Source organism: Neodiprion pinetum, chromosome 5, assembly GCF_021155775.2.
Source record: "Neodiprion pinetum isolate iyNeoPine1 chromosome 5, iyNeoPine1.2, whole genome shotgun sequence".
Classification (NCBI taxonomy): domain Eukaryota; kingdom Metazoa; phylum Arthropoda; class Insecta; order Hymenoptera; family Diprionidae; genus Neodiprion; species Neodiprion pinetum.
The window spans coordinates 12949084-12970882 of record NC_060236.1 but is presented as its reverse complement, the minus strand read 5'-3'; the positions used below and the strand labels follow the sequence as shown (position 1 = coordinate 12970882).

Genomic DNA, 21799 nt, shown 5'->3' with positions numbered 1-21799 from the left:
CGAAGTCGTTATCATGCCACTGTCAAACTACGGGATATCAGAGACTGTACAGCCAATCAGCACCCCGCCACAGCGGGTGCCAACTATAGCCACAAGTTAGGCTATAAGAATTTCGGAAAGAAAACACCAATGCGAGCAGGAGAGTTTTTCACGACGGATAGCGCCCATGTTCGGGGCATGTTCAAATTCCAGCTCCAATTAGCGGAGCTCAGGACTTAAATCCTGGCGACAGTTCGCGATAGTCAAGTTACGAAGAAGAATGAAAAGTAGTTGCGTGTGTCATGGCTGAGACTGGCGTAGGCGAGTTCTTGGTGTGGTTATGAAGCGGTGAGCGCTATTACTTCTTTGCGAGCGCATTTTGAGTGCAATTTAGATCGGCGCACCGGTCATCGGTTGGCCAGTTCCTCGTTGAGTTAGAGTAGCACTCGAAATTTGTTTGCCGATCTCCTTGTTGATGGCAGTAGCCTGAGTTCCCGCGATAAGGCGGAAAGTCACTTTTGTTTCAAATTGAGCGCAGCCAAACTCCGCTGCCTGGGTTCAAGTCGAGTCAGCTTAGGTAAAAGTGTCACCTCTCGTGTAGGTCGCGTATCATCATGCGTGGACGCTCGGATTAGCGGAGCAGCTTGTGAACTTTTCGGGAGTTGCAAGTACCATGAGTACGGATGCGTTTCGATAATAGCTATATGATTAACGGGGGTACCGGCGTAATTAAAACTAACAGCTAGAGATACGATTAGCGTGTCGAATCAGGTTTGGTTTTAGGTATTGTTCTTGTGGATGCGCTTTGCAGCTTGGCGATTAACGCTTTCTTTCGTAGAGGACGATAGCGAATAGCGCATCAAGTATTATTTGGATCCTATTGTTTTTGATCTAGTGGTTTATTGTTAAGTGGTGATTAGCGCTGTGGATAGTGGAGGACGGTCGCGGTTAGCGCGTCGAGTCAAATTTTGTTTTTAGTTTTTGAGTTATTGTTTATCGTAAGGCAGCGACTAGCGCACGTAGGCATTGGATGCCGTCTAGCTTTAGTCATTTCGTTTTTCTTTCTGTTATATTATAATTATTTTTTTTTTTTTTTTAAATCTACGTATTTGATTTTGAACTGCGAAGAGCGAATTGTGAATTATTATTTCTATTGTTTTGCATTTTGAATCGCGAAGAGGGACGTGTGGATTATTATTTATTTTTTTTTTTTTGTATTGCCGCTGGCTGGAAATATATTATTATAATTTGATGTTAACTTGGTAAAATAACGTATTGGTGTTGCGTACTTCGCATATATCTCTCTACCCAAAAATTACCCCTTCCCTCGCCGCGGTACTGAGTTACCTAGTATATTGTCGCGGCATAGCGTGTTGATGATTTCGAGGCGTGTTTATCATGCCAGACACCCAACAAAACTTCGCGATATTGTTTTTAGATCCAGGGTACATCGTGGACGCCGAATTATTGTGCACGCGGTAAGTTCTCGGTCATTTGCTCCGAGTGACTGCATTCATCTAGAACGTGACGGTAATTCGAGCTCATCAAGTGTTCTTTTAAAGCTTTCATGTGAAGCATTGTTATCGAAAGAAATAGTCTGATTAATTACATATAATTTATTTTTTATACATATACAAATGATTTATATATTTTTATACATATATAAATTATATATTTTAAAATTGTGAAATATTATAATTATTATATTATAATTTATTATATTAAATTATTATTATATTATAATTATATATATGTGGTGCTGTCGGGAGGTTAGTAAACGGATGACGCTAAAGATTGTGGTTGATAGTGATATGGTACTGACGAACTGTTTATTATGAGAGAAATCGAGCTACAAGAATTGGATGGTATAATAGAGATGCGAAAACAGGGAAAAAGACGAAGCTAACTAGTAGATGCGTATGCGCCGAGCACGGTAAAGACTGGTTACAGATGAGGAAAAAGTGCAAGCTCGCCCCCGAGTCGAGGCCAAGGGTCGCGTCGCGCCATAAATGCCACATGTAGGGAAATTCCCGGCGCGGTCGAACCCTTGGCTCTCGGCTAGCGCGGCGAGGCCCGGACACGCGAAAGTTAACTGTAAAGGGCAATAGTTGTAAAAAGACAGAAATGGAGAAAAGGAAATATTGTGAAAGATTTTTCGCCGGCTTGCTGGTGGATGTCCGCCACAATATCATATATATTTATAAAATGTTATACATATATAAATTATAAATTATAAAATGAAAAATTACAAAATATTTATATAGTTTTTATACACATACATATACAAATGATATTTTATACATAAACAAGTTGCGGTAGGTAAAAAGTTTTCTCGTCCAATACAATAATTTCATAAAATATCAATCGCGATATGCGCAACGATTGGAAGCGTGAGTCCTGTTTTAAGCGTCCCGCCTGCCTGTGGTTGTCAGTTCCAACGGCTCGTTGCTAAGCACAGCGCAAACGCTCCCCACTTTACCGCGGAAGAATTCCCCTACTCTCCACTACCCTCGCACGTCGAGCGTTGCGCTCTCCCTCACCATCGCACAACAATGTAACAATTTTGGCTCAAAATACCTGACACATATTAGTTTTGGAAAAAGTTTCTATTTTCTTGTTTTAAATTTAGCCTTACGTGATCTGGCAATGTTCATTTTTTCAATAAAGTTTGTGAGAATTATCATTTGAATAATTGTCTCGTATATTATTATAAGTATATTCAAGGTATTCCTCGACTGAAATTAAATTACCGTTTATATTATTTATTTCTACGTGAATATTTCTATATGGGTTTATTTATTCATTCATTAATTCATTTACTAATTTCGTTGTCTTAGTTATTTATTAATGGAAAAAGCATCTGTGATTCTTAAGGGGTATGGCCACTGTAAATTTTTTGAAAAATCGATTTTTTTTTTATTGGCTTCAAAAATAGTTTAAACCCTCTAGAATAAGGAAAAAAAGGTCTCGTGCGAGAAAAATTTTTTTTTGGCCCCCAAATCATCTTCAAGCGGAAAAACTGTCCTAGATATCGCGATGGATATCGCTGTTTGCACATTCAATGGCGGCCTTACCAACGTCTTGCAAATATTCAAGATATACATACAAGATATTCACATACAACAGCACAAGAAAACAAATTTGAACTAACTGGTGATGAGAGGAATTAACGACATCAGAGTCAGGGCGGCTAGGTGGTCTAGTGGAGTAAGGCTCCGGTAAAGCATCGCTAGATACCAGGTTCGATTCCTGGCTCCGTCGTTCATTTTTCGAATTTACCAGTTTTTCAAATTTATATCTTTAAATATTCAAGATGTTGGAGGTGGAAATTGATGTACAGTTATATAATTTCTGCATCGAAGCCAACGCCAAACGCATTACGCACGCGGAGACATCTCCGAGCGACGCGGAAAAAAGTGCGCGCGCGCTCCAAAAATCCACCAGGAAAAACGAAGAAGACGAAAATTTGGCCATCGAAGGACAAATGTATGGTGCTGGGATTGCAGACTAACGGTAAAATTTTTTTTTACCTTCTTTTTTTCATTTTTTCCAATAAAAAACTATTCGCAAAACTTTAAACGCGTTTTTCTCGAAACACGGTTTTTCAAAATGGCACGCAGCATCACTCGAACAATTTTCATTTTTTTTACTTGAAATTTTGACCAGATGTGAACATTAACATTATCTTGAGAATGTCGATCGGGATTTTCAATAACTTTATTTATTGATTTTTTATTAACAAAAAACTAACCGTTTTTTCGTCAAAAATCAATTTTTTTTTTCAAACGCACGCCAAATCCACAAAAATTGATAATTTTTAAAATCCGATCGACATTCTCTAGCTATAACCCTCTAGATTGATGGTTTTTTTTTTTTTTGTTCTAGATTCAAAAGTGCACCAGTGGTGCTGCGTGCCGCGGAGCCCTGCAAGCAAAACATGCCCCGGGAAGATAGCTGTGGAACCGCCATTTTGTTTTTTTTTTGCTGTAAAAAAATTTGATAATAAAGTTTAATGTATGCCCGATAACACCCTTAAAAGTTTTTTTTCAATTACTTTCAATTTTGGAAGCAAAAAATTCGTGAAAAAACCTTTTTTTTTGGACCGTTACAGTGGCGTTACCCCTTAAGAAAAATTCAGCCAAGACTTTCTATAAAATAAATAGTACAGAAGTCGTCAATAAAATACACTTCAATTTTATTTTATTCATAGATATTCTGCATCAAAATCAAAATTTTTGAGACTCGTGCGATTGTCGGTAAACAATTTGAACTACTTTTCAAATGCAAACGATAATACTCTTATTGAAGAATTGGCATTCAATGGATATTTATGTAGATCATTTTTTAAAAACTCTTGGACTTTCTGTAGCCAAGCGGGAAGAGGGCCAATTTAGATTTGTAGGATGTTTGAGTCCTCGGGCTGCACAACTCAGCAAAAGTAATACATTGCTATTCAAATTTTTCTTTTTTTTTAGATTAGGAAATTGTGTACCAAGGACGTAAAGTGATTTTTTTAAGGGATCGTCTTACTGTGAACCTTCGAAAAATCACTGATTTCCGCGATTTTTTTTTTAATGTTGTAATAAACTAATCGATCTGGTTTTTTTTTTATAAATAAATACATTTATGCCGAATACATAATGATTTTTTTTACGTTCATTTATTTAGTATATAATAATTGAATAAATTGTTGGAATGACACGTTAAAAAAAAAGTCCTGTACGGTGTACACGATTGCGACCGCAATTTTGATCTGAAACAAAAATTTCGAAAAGATTATCAATCTGTAGTAAAATCGTTATCGCACTATGGAGGTTTTTCTTTTTTTTTAAATTTGATAAAATGGCGGTGGTTTGAACAAAAAGTATCGAATTTGGCCCTTTTTTCGACAGTTTTTCGTAAAAAAAAATTGGAAGATTTCAAAAAAAAAAAAAAAGCTTCCATAGAGCGTTAGAGAATGACGTTAAGAATGTTTTCTCAAAATTGAAAATAGATATCTTAAAGACTCTTCCTTTGAGAGTGTACACCGTTTTGAAAAACACCATGCCGAAAATTACGCGTTTAAAGATTGAAGTCAGAACAGTTTGGATCAATCGTTTACTTACGATCAATCGACGATGGCAGGTCTTGATTTTTTTCTTGGGGGTTTCACTCGTATGTCTATCCGTGGTGAATGTCAAAAATGAACTGAAATGCTTGAACAGTTTATTCTGCGAGGTTATAGAACCCAAGCACCTTAGTGCACGCGCAGGTAGAAAAACCGTTCCCTTTCTACAAGAAACGCTGTAGCGACCGTAATAATTTCAAATTCAATTTAAAAATTTGAGAGAATGTTGAAAACAGTGTATACTATACGATAATGCAGAAGAAGAGAAAAACGATTTTTTGAAAATTTCACACCGAGACGATCCCTTAAGCCGAGGAGAAGATTCTTTTTTTTGATCGAGATTTTTTTTGTACCTGCATACGACACCAGTAGGTACAAGTTGAGCACAACTCAGCACAAGTGGGAGATTTTCGAATTTCTCGAAATTGTCGAGATTATGGAAATGGTTGTCACTACTCGAGGGATTATTCAATCTAACAGGGGTGAAAGCAGACCGAAGCGAGCTTTGACTTAACCGAAAGATGAAGCCCTTGCCTAACACAACTCAGCACAAGTCATAGATTCTAATTTTTGATTTTTTTTTTTAATATATTAATTTTTTTCGTTTTATTTTTATTTCGAAACAGAAAACGGCACAGGCCAGCACAAATCGAGCAAAACTCGGCACAAGTTGTAGATTTTTGAATTTCTCAAAGTTATCGAGATTTTTGAATCGTTGGTCATGGCTCGGTGTATTGTCTATTTTTAAAACGGTAAGGGTGTTCCGGAGCGAGTTTTGCTGTCGGGAAAAGTTTGAGCCTTTCCCTAGCACAACTCATTAAAAGTAATGAATTTTATTCTTTTTTTTTTATTCTTTAAAATGTTTTTTATTTATTTTTTTTGGGAAAACTAAATACGGCACAAGTTAGCACAAATTGAACACAAATCAGCACAATTTGAAAAAAGTTGATATTCTAAAAGTGCTGGGCTGGTCGTAATCTGGTTTTTTCAAAATTTCTGCAAAACTGTTGAGGGATTGTTTTACGGCACAAGTAAGCATAAAAGGAGCACAACTCAGCACAATTTTGAAAAATATTAATTTCGAAAAGTGCTGGGCCAAGTTCACACACATCAATTATTCGCAATTATACCATTACCTGTATCGAGACGGCCTGGCGCAATGCAGGTAGCTCTTTGCAGGTTCTGGGGCCCTAACTGAGGGTAAAGGGATTCTGTAAAGAACACGGTGTCTGAGATTCAACGTTAAATTGCCTTCTTCAGTTGAGAGTGGTAGTCGAGGCTGCTTGGAGTGACGCGTCCCTGCCTCGTGCTCGGTGGCTCGTGTCGACTGCAAGTCATATCAAGCTGGAACCGCCACATTCGAAAATCGAAAAATTTCCTATAGAATAATTAAGGGCTAATTAGAGGCCAATTAAATGCTCTATTTTCGAATTAAATGCTCCGCGTTTTTTAAAAAAAACCTGTGGCGGTGCCAGCTCGAGATAAACCAGACTTAAAAAAAAACGGGAACGAGGTCAAATTTCGAAAAAGTGTAAGGGCCATAATTAAAGGCTAATTAAAGGCTCCCGGAAAACCACCTGCTCGAATTAACTGCTCCACCCCTGGGGGTGGAAACCACCAAAAAACTCGAAAAATCGGTGTAACTCTTGGACGCAACAACTTACAGAGTTTGTGCGCACGTCACAATTACTCCATAATTGAAGGCTCCCGGAAAACCACCCGCTCGAATTGAATGCTCCACCCCCGAGGGGTGGAAACCACCAAAAAACTAGAAAAATCCACGTAACTCTCGGACGCAACAACTTACAGAGTTCGTACGCACGTCAAAATTACTCCAGAATTAAAGGCTCCCAGAAAACCACCCGCTCGAATTGAATGCTCCACCCCCGAGGGGTGGAAACCACCAAAAAACTAGAAAAATCCGTGTAACTCTCGGACGCAACAACTTACAGAGTTCGTACTCACTTCAAAATTACTCTAGAATCAAAGGCTCCCGGAAAACCACCCGCTCGAATTAAGTGCTCCACCCCCGAGGGGTGGAAACCACCCAAAAACTAGAAAAATCCGTGTAACTCTCGGACGCAACAACTTACAGAGTTCGTACGAGTGTTAAAATTACTCCAGAATCAAAGGCTCCTGGAAAACCACCCGCTCGAATTAAGTGCTCCACCCCCGAGGGGTGGAAACCACCAAAAAACTAGAAAAATCCGTGTTACTCTTGGACGCAACAACTCACAGAGTTCGTACGCACGTCAAAATTACTCCAGAATTAAAGGCTCGAGGAAAACCACCCGCTCGAATTAACTGCTGCACCCCCGGGGGTGAAAACCACCAAAAAACTAGAAAAATCCGTGTAACTCTCGGACGCAACAACTTACAGAGTTCGGACGCACGTCAAAATTACTCCAGTATTAAAGGCTCTTGGAATTCCTCATCTTTAAATTAATTGCTCGGCGTTTTTTAAAAAAAACCTGTGGCGGTGCCAGCTTGAGATAAACCAGACTTAAAAAAAACGGGAACGAGGTCAAATTTCAAAAAAGTGTGATGGCCATAATTAAAGGCTAATTAAAGGCTCCCGGAAAACCACCCGCTCGAATTAAGTGCTCCACCCCCGAGGGGTGGAAACCACCAAAAAACTGGAAAAATCCGTGTCACGCTTGGACGGAACAAGTTACAGGGTTTCTAGAGGCGTCAAAATCACTCTTCAGTCAACGACTCTCGATACACTGCCCCCACAAATCAAATGCTTCACAGTCTACCCACAAGAGTGTGATTGAGACACGAACTTTACGAATCAACGTAGCAGGTGGATGAAACGGGAACCAGGATTATCAATGCGAAAAATTGCTCGTGTCGCGTGAATTCGTTACAATTTTTGTGTCTTGTACTTTGATTTCAGCATCGTCACCAACGAACGTCATCCCAGCGCAAATGAAGCGTTGTTTTTGCAGTTATTGATTTCACTTGTGTGGATTGCAGGTGAGTGATGGAGATTATTTTCTATGTACCTTAGTCCACACTATGAACATTACTCGTCACCGCCACCGACGTCACCGTCACAGCAGCTTAGCCCTTCCTTCTCTTTTCAGACGCTATCTAGAAAAATAGACACAATGGTCTAAATTGTGCTACAGGCTTGAGAAAGTGAGTGCGTTGTATAAAGAAAACTCCTACTCCAATTTTCAAATCTTCAGAAGCTGCCAATTTTTTTTATGGCCTGGGAGTCAACGATAGCCGGGTCATTTTGGCAACATCAATTTATTTAATGAATCATCCGTGTAACGTATAATAGTAATATGAACATTCTCCAACGCACCACCGTGACGAGGGCTCACGGGAGAGCTTTATTGACGATTAAAAATCAACAAAAAAAATTCATAAACGCATAAGCTAAAGTGTTCTTACACATTGATTGGAATATAAGAATTTCACAAAATATCGTTTCCGCCTGAATTTCACGACTGAACTCGTCTTTCACCCATATAAGCAGGCGTAAAAAAATCTAAAAAAATTTGTATTATCAAGGATGAAATTAATTGCGATGCTTTTTTTGATAATAACAAACACGAAAAGAATAGTGTTTCACCTATAAGATACAACGACGGTCGTCCAGGACTGTGAAACTGCGTTGGGCATGCGGCACCTGAGCGACGAGGTTAGAACGCTGCATCTCTACCTGCCTTAAAGACGATCGTTGGTGTTCTGAATGATTGGAAGACCATCGTGAAGCTGTTTTTTCCATGTTATACGTTTACTCAGTGAATAAATTCTAACTCTGGCGGATAGTTGTAATAGATCTTTTACCGTAAGAATCGAGACTCAAATATACTGGTAAAATGCGCAAAATTCCACCACTTATGCGGGTGAACGACAAGCGTGTCGTGAAATCCAGGCGGAAGATGATATTTTTCTAAGTTTCTTATGTTCCATTCTCTACAAAAATGTGTCTATGAATTTTCTGTACGGCGCATCGTTAGCTAGTGATGAAAATCAGAATGAGCCACAAACAATTTTCTCCCATGTAATCCTTATGAAAAATGGAAAAGTGCGATGCGCAACCTCTTAATGTTAAGATTGAGAGCTAAAATTTTGAAAAACGTATTTTCGTGCTGAAATGGAAGTTCTCAACTTGTTTGGAAGTAAAAAAAATTACTTTTTTTATACTATCTAGCTGTACATTCAAAATAGTTGTAAAATTGATTATTCGATATTATTATGAATGTGACTTATAGTTAAGACCTCAAGAAACAAGAAGATATTTTTCCAGTATTTTGGGTATTATAAAGTTTTAAGTGGTTTAATGTGCCGCGAATGCAAACGGCTCATGTTTACCTTTGGCGAGGTACGAAAAAACGGAGTATGGTTTCAGGATGAGGGCTTACATAGCTTTAGAGCACATGATGTGATTGCAAATATGTCGATATATTGTCGATTGATGTTCCCAACACAGAAGAAAAGTTAAAAATGGCAGTTTTGATTATTTTAAAACCTTTTGCAATTGAAATATTTCCCGAGATGTGCGATGCCATGATGGCTAACATCACGGTCGCCTACACACAATCCACATTCTACTGGAATCATACATGCTGTGAGTACCAATAGCTAATTTGTTGAGTAAAAATGATTTTTGCCTACCGATGAGATTTAATATTAACAATGTGTACTTATAACCAATTACCGGCGAATAAAATTGATGAATTTTTGATACATAATGGAATTTAACACAGGTCAATTAAATGAATTTACTCGAAGCGCTTGCGCATTGACAAGCTTTTTTTGCTAATTGTCGAAATACCCTCTGTTCGCCTGCATTTTTGTGATCATGATTAATTCATATTTTATTATTGATATTTTTACTATTAATTATTACTGATTTACGATTCTGATTTATGGGTGGATTCAATTCAATGGATCAGGGGCGATAACGTCGGAAATGAACCAAGTCAACATAGAGTGAAATATGTTTTGGATGACGGTGAATGGCTTATACGGGCAGAACACATTATCGCAGCAAAGTTGTGAGCGAAGAACAATTTTCAACAATGTTGACACCTGATCCAATAGCACTCTACATTTATACACCAGCACGAAGTTATGGGCAAAACCAGAAATTACTCTATTTAAAATAGTCTCGGGAATCATGGATTGAAACGGGGTATCATGATTCCTGATAGCGACAAAGTAGTGAACTTTACTGCAAAACGGTCCCGTGAAACTTGAATTCTTTTGTACTACTAACAGTACAGAATGATCAGTTTGATCGTTGACAGAACATGAGATCAACTGAACACTTGAGAATTTTGTGTACCCTGAAATTCACTCAAATTTCTCTGCTGATTTTTGTAGGGCTTGTGTTGTTGGAAATTCTTCTGTTATCAGAGACAATTCAATAATGCATTGTTCTGAAGTGACCGAAATCTAGAAATTAGAACAGATTACGTCAACTTGTATGGATTTTCTGAAACACAAACTTTTGGACTGTGCAGCGGAGAGCCTATGATTGAGAGATTAATGTAACGCCTCCAAAGACCATCTAACTTAATCCGTCCAAGAGTAACACCGATTTTTCTAGTTTTTGGGTGGTTTCCACCCCTCGGGGGTGGAGCACTTAATTCGAGCGGGTGGTTTTCCAGGAGCCTTTAATTCTGGAGTAATTTTAACATTCGGACGAACTCTGTAAGTTGTTGCGTCCAAGAGTTACACGGATTTTTCTAGTTATTTGGTGGTTTCCACCCCTCGGGGGTGGAGCACTTAATTCGAGCGGGTGGTTTTCCGCGAGCCTCTAATTCTGGAGTAATTTTAACACTCGTACGAACTCTGTAAGTTGTTTCGTCCTAGAGTTACACGGATTTTTCTAGTTTTTTGGTGGTTTCCACCCCTCGGGGGTGGAGCACTTAATTCGAGCGGGTGGTTTTCTGGGAGCCTTTAATTAGCCTTTAATTATAATCCTTACACTTTTTCGAAATTTGACCTCGTTCCCGTTTTTTTTAAGTCTGGTTTATCTCGAGCTGGCACCGCCAGAGGTTTTTTTTAAAAAACGCCGAGCAATTAATTTAAAGATAAGGAATTCCAAGAGCCTTTAATTCTGGAGTAATTTTGACGTGCGTACGAACTCTGTAAGTTGTTGCGTCCGAGAGTTACACGGATTTTTCTAGTTTTTTGGTGCTTTCCACCCCCGGGGGTGGAGCAGTTAATTCGAGCGGGTGGTTTTCCGCGAGCCTTCAATTCTGGAGTAATTTTGACGTGCGTACGAACTCTGTAAGTTGTTGCGTCCGAGAGTTACACGGATTTTTCTAATTTTTTGGTGGTTTCCACCCCTCGGGGGTGGAGCATTTAATTCGAGCGGGTGGTTTTCCGGGAGCCTTTAATTAGCCTTTGATTATGGCCCTCACACTTTTTCGAAATTTGACCTCGTTCCCGTTTTTTTTTAAGTCGGGTTTATCTCGAGCTGGCACCGCCACAGGTTTTTTTTAAAAAAACGCCGAGCAATTAATTCGAAGATGAGCAATTCCAAGAGCCTTAAATTAGCCTTTAGTTATGACCCTAACACTTTTCCGAAATTTCACTTGTTTTCCGTTTTTTTTCGGTATGGCGATTCTAGGTTTATGTCAAGCTGGCACCGCTACAGGTTTCTTTTAAAAACGCGGAGCATTTAATTCGAAAATAGAGCATTTAATTAGCCTCTAATTAGCCCTTAATTATTCTATAGGAAATTTTTCGATTTTCGAATGTGGCGGTTCCAGCTTGATCTGGCTCCCGTCCTGTCTCTTCCAAAAATTGCACTAGCTGCTAACCTTCTGAGTTTATTTTCCTGTTCTTTGATTTCCTACTCCTACTCTCCTCCTCTCCTTCTTCCCAGCATCCTCCCCCCTTCTGCCCTGTCCTTGCATTGAAATCGCCTCTTACTATCACTTTTGTTCCTCCATCTGCCTCTTCTGCCCGCTCCTTCAATTTCCCTATCTTCTCTTTTAGATCCCCATTTACGTATATTCCTATGACTAGCCATTTTTCCCCCCATACACTTATTTTTCTTATTATCATCCCCTCTTTTACCTCTTCTCTCCCTCCCACCCCGCTTACTATCTCCTTTCTTACCTCTGATAGCATTCCGCCTATTGCTCTTCCCTTCCTATTTCTTTTGACCGCATAATGCACTTCCCATTCATACTCTGCCGGCAACTTATTCCTCATCCTTTCCCACCCCTTCTTCTCTATTCATGTCTTCATTGAAAATATTACATCCCACTTCCTTAAACCCCTTTAAAAATCCTCGTACTTTCTCGCAAGCCCCGCCACATTCCAGAATACTACTTTCCAACCCTCCCTTTCCGTCTCACCCACGCGCCTCTCTCTTCTCCTTCTGTCCCGCACCCCCCGCCTCTGCCCCTCCCCACTACCCATTCCCCCGACTGCCTTTCCCTACTTCCCCCGACCTGTGCCTCTATACCTCCCTTTTGCCTTTCCTCGCTTGTTGTCCTATCCCTATCACCTTCCTCTGCTTTTCCCCTCCCCTCCCTTTGCCCCTTTTCCCTCTCTCTCCATGCACCGTCCCTAAGCACCTCTCCTATCTCATCCCACTTACACATTTTTCCTTCTATCCAAATCTTTGCATACCCTATTCTTACGCTGTTTCCCCTTCCCTCCTCAATAGCTGCTATCACCCTTAAATTCCACTTCATTCTTCTCTCTGCCCAGGTGAGATCCTCCTCTATTCTTTCCTCCCTTCCTCTAAGAAGGCTTTTCCTTTCCATTACCTGCCTCTTTTGCTCCCTGTTCCATAGCCTTGCTATCCATATCCCCTTTTCTCCCCCCTTTTTCGCGCCTACCTCCTTTATATCCTTTACCTCGACCTCTACCCCTATCACCTACATAAGCTTTTTCAACCCTTCCTTTTCCCCTCCCTTCTCTATTCTCGCTTCTCTCAATACTATAGTTCCCCTTCTTTCTACCCTTTCTTTCCTCTCTATGGCCCACTCCATTTCTTTTAACCTATCTATTGTTACCTGCGCCACTTGCGCATTACCCTGTCCCTGTCTCTCCCCCCGCCTTCCACTCTTCTTTTCTAATTCTGCCAGCCTTTCCTTCACCCTTTCCATCTCCCCCCTCTCCGATCTTCTACCTCTTCTAATCTTTTACCTACGTCCCTTATTGTTTTCTTCATCTCCCCCCTCTCTGCGTCCTATTGCTCTTCCCTTCTAGTCATTTCCCCTTTAATCTTTTCTATTTCTTCCCTAAGCCCCCTTCCCTGCCCTTTGACCTCCTCTAACCCTATCTTTCACTCCCCCCCAATTAACCTTAGCATATCCTGTATACTCTCTTCCTCTTCCTTCCCTTCCGCCCCTGCTTTGCCTTCCGGCGACCGGTGAACTTTCCTGCTTTTCCCAAATACTCTTTCTCTTTCCTGTATCTCATCTGCATCCTCCTCCCCTTTTTTCCCTACCTCCTCCCGCTTTCTCTTCCATAAATCTATCACCGTCGTCGCCGATCACAGGCTGAGACTCCTATCCCTCCCTATCAATGCTACTGCACCCGGCCTACCTTTACTTTTTTCCTCCTCTACTCTTTTCGCCCCTTCTTTCTGGCCACCCACGTTACTCATACTCTTTCGCTTCGCCACCGCCTCCTACCTTATCTGCCTGCCGCCTCTCTGTCTCTGCTCTATCCCCCTTCCTACTCTCTAGATGTCACCGCCTATTCTTCTATATTATCTTTCCCCCCTGCCGTCCGCCAGGTCTCTCCAACTAACCTCAAAACTCTCACCCTTTCCTCACATGTCCGTCCCTTCTGTTCCTGCCTCCCTATTCCCTTCACCCGTCTGCCCGTCCTGATCTTCTTCGCTTCTTCTCTGCCCTATTTCCTTTCCTCCTCACCTTTGCTATCCTGCAAATTTCAGCCTTTCCACTTACACTCCTTCTCACACCTGCCACTCACATCCAAACCGGAAATGGAAGTCAAATTTTTAGTGATATATTCTTGATATCTGTTGAGAAATGTGGATTCATGCATATTTAGAGTGTGTGACTGTATGAGTGAGCATGCGTACCGAGCAGCGCAATACATGTGAGTAGAAAGAGAGAGCGATGTAAGTCAGAGCGCGACGTATGGGAAGCAGACGTAAAGGGAATATGGATGCCGATAAGCTTGGCACGAGGCCGATTGTATAGCGTCACACTTATTCATGGATACAACTGTAATCAGCTATGTAAAGTGAATAAATGTAATACTAAAGTGAAAGGTGAATATCAATGAAGTGTTTCATGTATTAATTTTGACCCAGAAAACCTCAAATTAGTTTCACATGGTAGCAGAGCGTGGTTGTTGCATTGTAGGTTATGTGGCCACGTGTTGGTAATTTTTTGAGACAAAGTGATATCGACGAATCAGTGAGAAATTCGAATGAAGAAAACTGTAGTGTTTTTATTTAATACAATATACCTGACAATTACTTCAGAGGGTTGAAACAATTAATACGAAGCGTGGATATAATTTTTATCGAATGTTGTAAGACCGGACATAACATTGAGCTGTAAAAGACAAATTGTGGGGCTGTCGGTAGGTTAGTACTTTATGTGCCAAGAGCGCGGCGAAGACTGGGGTAAAAAAAAAGTGCAGGCTCGCCCCCGAGTCGAGGCCACAGTGTCGCGTCGCACCAAAAATGCCACATGTAGGGAAATTTCCGGCGCGGTCAAACCCTTAGCCCTCGGCTAGCGAGGCGAGGCCTGGACACTCGAAGGCTAGTTGGGAATGAAAATATTTTAACGGTTTTTTTCGCCAGTGGCGGGTGTCCGCCACAAAAACGTTTCAGTAAAAGGTCAAAACGTTGATCCGGAAAAATTTAGAAAATTCGGGAAGTTTGTGAAAAAGCTATTGATCCAAGAGATAGAAAAAGCGCTGATTTTGGAACAGTTAATTTCTGAAGAAAATAAAAGTGAAAGAGTTACAGAAAAAATGTCGAAAGAAAGTAAATTGAAATTCAAGATTTTCAATGGAAAAAATTACAGCCTATGGAAACGAAGAATTCTATTGTACTTGGAATGAAAAGAGTGTGACGACACAGCAACACGTGAAAGAGCCGAAAATAAAAATCAGGCCGAATGAAAGACGACAAATTTAAAGGCAATGAACGACATATATTGTAGTAACACAGACGAACAATTAGAGTTTGTCAAAGGTGAAGACTCAGCGTATAAAATTATGAATAAATTCGACCAGTTATACCTAAAAGAATCCTCAGAATTACTGATGTGTTTAAGAAGCAGATTGGATAAATTGAAGCTCAAGGACTATGACGACTCGAGTACATTTTTTAATGATTTTGAGAGGTTAATCAATAAACTAAAAAGCGCTGGAGGACGAGTTGATGAACGTGAAAAATTAGATTACATGTTTGAGACATTGCCGGATTCATATAATTATATCGGAGATCAAATAGATGCACTGAAAGATAGTGATAAAAATTGCGAGTTTGTGAAAAATAAAATAAGCATGTGGAAAATAAAAAGCCAAAGTGATTCAAATGAGAAAAAAATTAGTGCATTTGAAAACGAAAACAACGGTACGTGTTACGAGTGCGGAAAGCCAGGACACGTGAGAAAAGATTGCTGGAACAGACAGGCTGGACACAGCAGCAGCAGAGGTGGAGGGGGTACTCCAAGGCAAGAAGGTGCCTGCCAACAACCACAACAGCAACAGCAGTTCCGAGGACGAGGGGGACGCGGCAGACGAGGTTTCGGTAGAGGTCGAGGTAGGAGCCGTCAATCACCCACCGGCGGAGCAGCGCACCATGCTTACAACGACGAATACGAGAACGGATCATTCTTCACGCAGGTAGAGCGTAGCGACGTACAAGAAAGAAAGGTAGTTGCGTATGATTGCGATAAAAATAGAATTGATTGGATACTAGATAGCGGGTGTTTCGACCATATCATAAATGATGATACTGTCACGGGCGGAGCGGTCTCGCACGCGACGACTTAACCCTCTAGGTATTCGTGGAGGTTTATTCTTATTTTTTTGGTGGGTCGGGAGGTGATCGTCCTCTACAGGGCGATCCCGGGAATAGGTTTGGAAGATTCAATCATATTAATGTGATAGAATGTTTACTACGGGATCAAGTTTTAATGAATCAAATGCAACTGAAAATAGCAAGCGAAAGCAGCGGGTGAAATATCTAAGACGAGGAAGCTTACATAAATGTTCTTAACCTAGTTGTTCTCGTTCATACATCTACTCACTCTTTTGGTGGTTTCTACTCCGAATTCTCACTCTCTCTCAATTATCACTATTCTTATAACTACACAACTTGATTAAGTTCGTGGCTCGAGGTTCAACACTTATTACTACTTCAAGGACTAACGCCGCGACGCGAAATGCTTTGGAATACCGCTTGTAGAATTAGAGGGGTTCCCACTCTAATCGTCGGTGATTCTAAGTCTGATACTCTTCACACAACTGCCCTGAAGGAGCCGGGTTCCATAGATGTCGTTCTTAGCTGTCTCTAACGGGGACTGACTTCGCTCGCTCGTCCGACACCCCTTGGAGCGTCGGGCGGCGAGCGAGGTTTTCGCTGAATTTACAATTCGGAGTTTTCGCTAAATTCACAATTTTAGAACAAAGGCTCGCCTCGCGACAGTCATCCTCGAAGCACGTGATCTCGCGATCGCCTCATCCCGGTGTTGATTACATCCGGGATCTGGCGGCCGCGGAGACGCTGACGTTGCTGTCCGTCAATTACGCCGTTGCGCTTGGTTATGCCACGAACTGTTTTGTAAGAAATATTTTATATAGATTAACTATTCTTTAACGAATCAGTAATCGTAAAAAATCCAATCAAAGTCAAAGTAGCCGATGGTAGAACTTTAAAGGGACCCAAAGTAGGAAAGATATTGACGTATTTAATTGTTGATGGTGTAAGAAAGGGAATTATAATTCCGAATGTTTTCTACGTGAAAGAGATGGATAAAAATTTGCTTAGCTTCGCAAAAATTACAAATGAAAATAAAGTTATTTCGATTGGATAAACTTCGAAAATTTATAATAGAATAGGAGATTTAATTGGAATTGCATTCAAAGAAAACGGTTTATATAAAATGAGGAGTGATATTGATAATATAAATAAATGTCCAGGAAACGTTGACAAAATTAACCATGAAGAAAAATTTCACAGATTATTGGGTCATGCTGATTTCAAATACTTGAATACGATGAGTAAAGAAAAGTGAGTCGGTGGAATACCGGAAAATTTGGAACCTAGTATATTTAAAATGCGGAACGTGCATACAAAGTAAGATGCATAATTTACCCTTTAAGAATACAAGAAGTAGATCAAACGAGATTTTAGAATTAATTCATACGGATTTAAATGGGCCTCATAAAACTACCGGATTTTATGGATCAAAATATTTTTTGACATTCATCGATGACTATAGTAAATGTGAAATGATCTACACGATAAAAACGAAAGACGCTGTATACAATTGTTTTAGAGACTATATGAAGAAAATCGCAAAATATGATTGGAAAAAAGATAAAAAAAACTGAGATGCTATAATGGACGCGAGTATATAAACGAAGAAATTCATAATATAGCTACTGAAAAGGGAATTATTATAGAACCATGCCCCCCGTACGTGCATGAGTTAAATGGAACGGCCGAGCAGTATGATGGACTGTTATGGACTCAGCAAGATGTTTATTACGGGATTCGAATCTAGATAGAAAATATTGGCCAGAAGTAGTTAAGACGGCAGCGTACCTGAAAAATAGAGTTATCGCGAATACGGTGGAAAGGAAAACTCCGTTTGAGATATTATTTGAAAAAAAAACCAAACATTAACCATTTGAGATTGTACGGGAGCAAAGTATTGATAAGAGTACCAGAAATATAACGAGATTCAAAATGGGACAGAAAGGCGGATTTAGGCATACTAGTCGGATACGATAATGTTGGATACAGGGTTTTAATAAATAGTAAAATGACTATAGCAAGGCATGTTGAAATTGTAGAATGCGAACAAGAATTAGTAGGTTTCAAAGCTGATGACCGAAGCGAAAATTAGTCTGAAGAAAATATGAATAATAAACATGAATTGAGCAAAACAAATGAAAATGTAATAACCAATGAGAAAAATATAGATGAGAAATCTGAATCGAGTGAAACGTATAAAAATGATGATTTGACAAATTCTATAAGAAGATCAGCGCGCGAAAAAAAGAGACCGGAAAGATATAAAGAGCATACAGTGAACACAAACTGTATACCGGGATAATCTCTTGAAACTATACATAGAATGCGCATGCGCGAGTTTTATCGGCTGCTCGGGCAGGCTGGCCACTCCGAGTTTCAGCTGTCAAACTCTGTTTCTGGCGGCGATGTAGTTCATGCGAATTTTTGAGGTTAGAATCTCAAACAGTCGAGGTAGTGACTCGGAAAGTTGATGCTAATGCTCTTGGAAAATTGACTTTATTCGACTGAAATGAGAAATTTGTTTAAATGTTAGGTGCTTAGAAGAACCGCAGCAGGTAGGTGGAAAAACTTTATTGGATCACTTTTATTATTTCGTACATCAGAAAAAACAATGAAATTTTTTTCTATCAACAGGTGATACGGCCAAAATAATTACATCTCCAATATTTACTTTTATCCATCTGCCTATTCAATTTATCACACCTACAAAGATCATCACCACTTTCAAGCAACCAAGAAACTTTCTCACTCTCTTTTGATTTCAGGCGGTAATATTGAATTTTATCACTTGTGAAAATGAGACATTAAACCGAGCGTTCAAGAAATTTAAATATCTTACTATCTGTAACAGAACTGTGAATCTTTTTTTTCTCGAAAACAGTTCAACAAAATTTACAAATAGTCGATAGTCAATGTATTTTTTCCGATCAATAAATTATTGCTACCACAATTAAAAATTTTCCAATGATCATCAGAGTTCATTTCGCAAATTTTCAATGATGTTCGATTGAATAAATGAAGGGAACCTAATGCTCAAATTAAAAATTCAAGTAATATTAGATTTATGAAAATGATTTCTGTATTTCATGTTAGTACGGTTCGAAACAAAGAAAATCTAATCGGAAGCCCAGAACTCAGGAACGTAGATCACAGCCTGTGACACAAGTTGAAAATCAACTTTCTCAAAATGCGCCTTAACGTCACAAATAGCTTCAAGGACAATCATGTTTTAGCGTAATGTCACAACATTGTTACGAGGATATTGTCTTATCGGATTCAAGATTGTGTCCCATGTTCCATCAAAATAAATGAATATCTAATTTTCAACGAAGTTCATGAAGATTTTTTCTAAATAATGTAGTCCGATGCAATATCTTGTTCATAGTCCTCCGAACATCACCTTGTAACAAGGATATTTGGAAAGAGTCCCTTTGTTACAGGAACCATTATACAATTCTTGGTTTTCGATTCGTGCTACTGAATAACTTCTGCGTTTCAGGTTCTATTTCCAATCTCAAAATGAGATTTTTCTTGCTCCAGACAATGCTAACATGAAACTCAGAAATAATTGCGGTAAATGGAGATTCGCAAGCTTTCAGTCTTAACGTAGGACCCTTTAAAGAGTGTAAAATTAAATTTGGTTTTAAGTTATCGTGCAACCAGCTAGCCAGATGACACGGTCAACTAAGATTGAATTTAAAGAGATTTTCAACTGAAGTTATTTAACAATTCTAGATTTAGATTGATTCAGTTTGCCTAGCAAAATTCAACCCTACAATCTAATTGAGGACTTGTAAAACTATTTACCTGAATTCAATGCCAAAGGAAGTAAGAGTAAGCTTTGAAATGAGATACCAAATTAAATGGTATAAAGTTTAAAAAACAATGCTGGTCGATAATAATGCTTGAATTACAATGGTGCACAGGATGATTCCTCGGTAGAATGAATTGGCGGCAACGGTTAAGTAACAAACTGATTGCTATTGGCTCGATCAAAGTAAAATGATGGGATAATCAGCCATTATGATCTGTAGTAGATCCCGCTCTTCAATTTTACCCAACTGATGTTAGGAAGGTGGCGATGACCTGATGAAATTCACTCTGGCACCCGATGTCTGACGGAACAACCAGGTTCGATGGTTATAATGATTGCACCGCTCAAGAAACCAGGATCATTGCCACCTAAACGTTTTGACCATCAGGTAAGGCATAATTTTCTTTGTGTTAATCAAAGTTTAAACTTCGAGTATGCAGAAAAAAATGAATTTCATCATTGAATCCATTTTAAAATATTGTAATAGTCAAAGATCACGTAATTAGAAATTTACCTACATGCTTCCATGCCCGGCAAATTCAGTCCCGCTGTGACAATGAATTATTCCGTACCCAAAAATATTTGATGCTATTATTATCAGACAGGATCTTTTGGTATTTTTGGATACAACTAATTTCCAATAAAATGCACAAAACATAAATCGTTAATGAGACGCATTTTTAATTTTATGTGAGTAAAGAATCTGTTCACAATGAACGTTTTTTTCACCTACCTACCTCTGTTTGTCCAGACTCCCACTTGTTAATGACATATCACATTGAATCTCAGATTTTTTCTTTTAATAAATAACATCCAATTTCTATATCATTTGATATTTGCGTCGGTTGAATATTTTCCGATATTGACCACGGTATTACTGAACGATGCTATTCTTCTGAGACAATTCACGCTACTTAAAAATAAACAGGAACATGACCTCAATCCGCGGTTTTATGCGCGAGAAATTCACAGCTCTTGAGTCTTGTCTCATTTCGTGTACGTTGGCCCCCTGCTCAGCAGACGAAAACATCGCCGCGGGGCGATTTCACCGATCAATGAGATAGAATTATTTGGCGCATGCGCATTGTATGTATAGTTTTAAGAGATTGTCCCGGTATATGTGAACGTTGTAAGTGCAGATAGTCCATTAACATATGAGGAAGCCTTAATGAGTAAAGAAAATGAGTTATGGAAAGAAGCAATGAACCGTGAAATGAACTGTCTGTATAAAAATTAAACGTGGAATCTAGTCGAAAAACCAAAAGAAAAATAATATTAGACTCGAAATGGATCTTTACTAGTAAGTCAGATAATAGAAAAAAGCGAGGTTAGTGGTAAGTGGTTTCCAATAGACTGAAATACTGGAAGAGGTGTATTCTCCAGTAGCGAAAATACAGACGTTAAAATCATCACTATGATATACACACAATAATAGCCACATACAGATGTCTAATATGCACATTTTAACAAGTCACACACACAAGTCTGAAATGTGCCTCTCGCGACAAATTTCAAATATCTCTCATTTTATCGCTCAAGTTGTCTCCGAAGGGGAACTTGTCCGTTGCCGCAGATTTGTCTAATATTGGTTCAATCTGTTTGCTCAGATTTGGTGAGATAAAAGCTGTTCTAGTTACCGACAGGTTGTGTTACAAGTCCGATAATAATTGTCCTACCTCAGACAGATTGCATATGAGTTATTTTTTATCAACTTCGTCTTCGTCTACGTCGAGCAGGTTGGTAGGGCCCGTAGCCAGGGCTACCATTGCCGAGTCGAGGATTGTTCATTTCTCGGCAAAGAGTCTATCCCGACTCTTTATTGCATCGCCCAATGACAACTCAAACTCCGGGTTTTGTTCCGGTGCCTTTACGGGAAAGTTTCCTGAGCGGCCGTATTTTTTCAAGAGGGTTTCTCTTGTGTCTTTTTTCAGGC

At 39.5% G+C, this 21799-nt stretch overlaps 1 protein-coding gene across 4 annotated transcripts in view; it reads right to left on the bottom strand.

Annotated features, from left to right (window-relative positions):
• Window positions 1-21799, bottom strand: part of Calx (sodium/calcium exchanger 3) — a 1242927-nt gene that overhangs the window by 267930 nt on the left and 953198 nt on the right. The window contains exon 7 of one of the 4 annotated variants that reach the window (XM_046628890.1): window positions 8134-8182. The exons of the other annotated variants lie outside the window; for them this stretch is intronic. Within the exon in view, the coding sequence (XP_046484846.1) occupies window positions 8172-8182 (11 nt within the window). The 3' untranslated portion in view covers window positions 8134-8171. Of the gene's footprint in view, window positions 1-8133; window positions 8183-21799 lie in introns of those variants that run through there. 4 annotated transcript variants of the gene reach the window in all.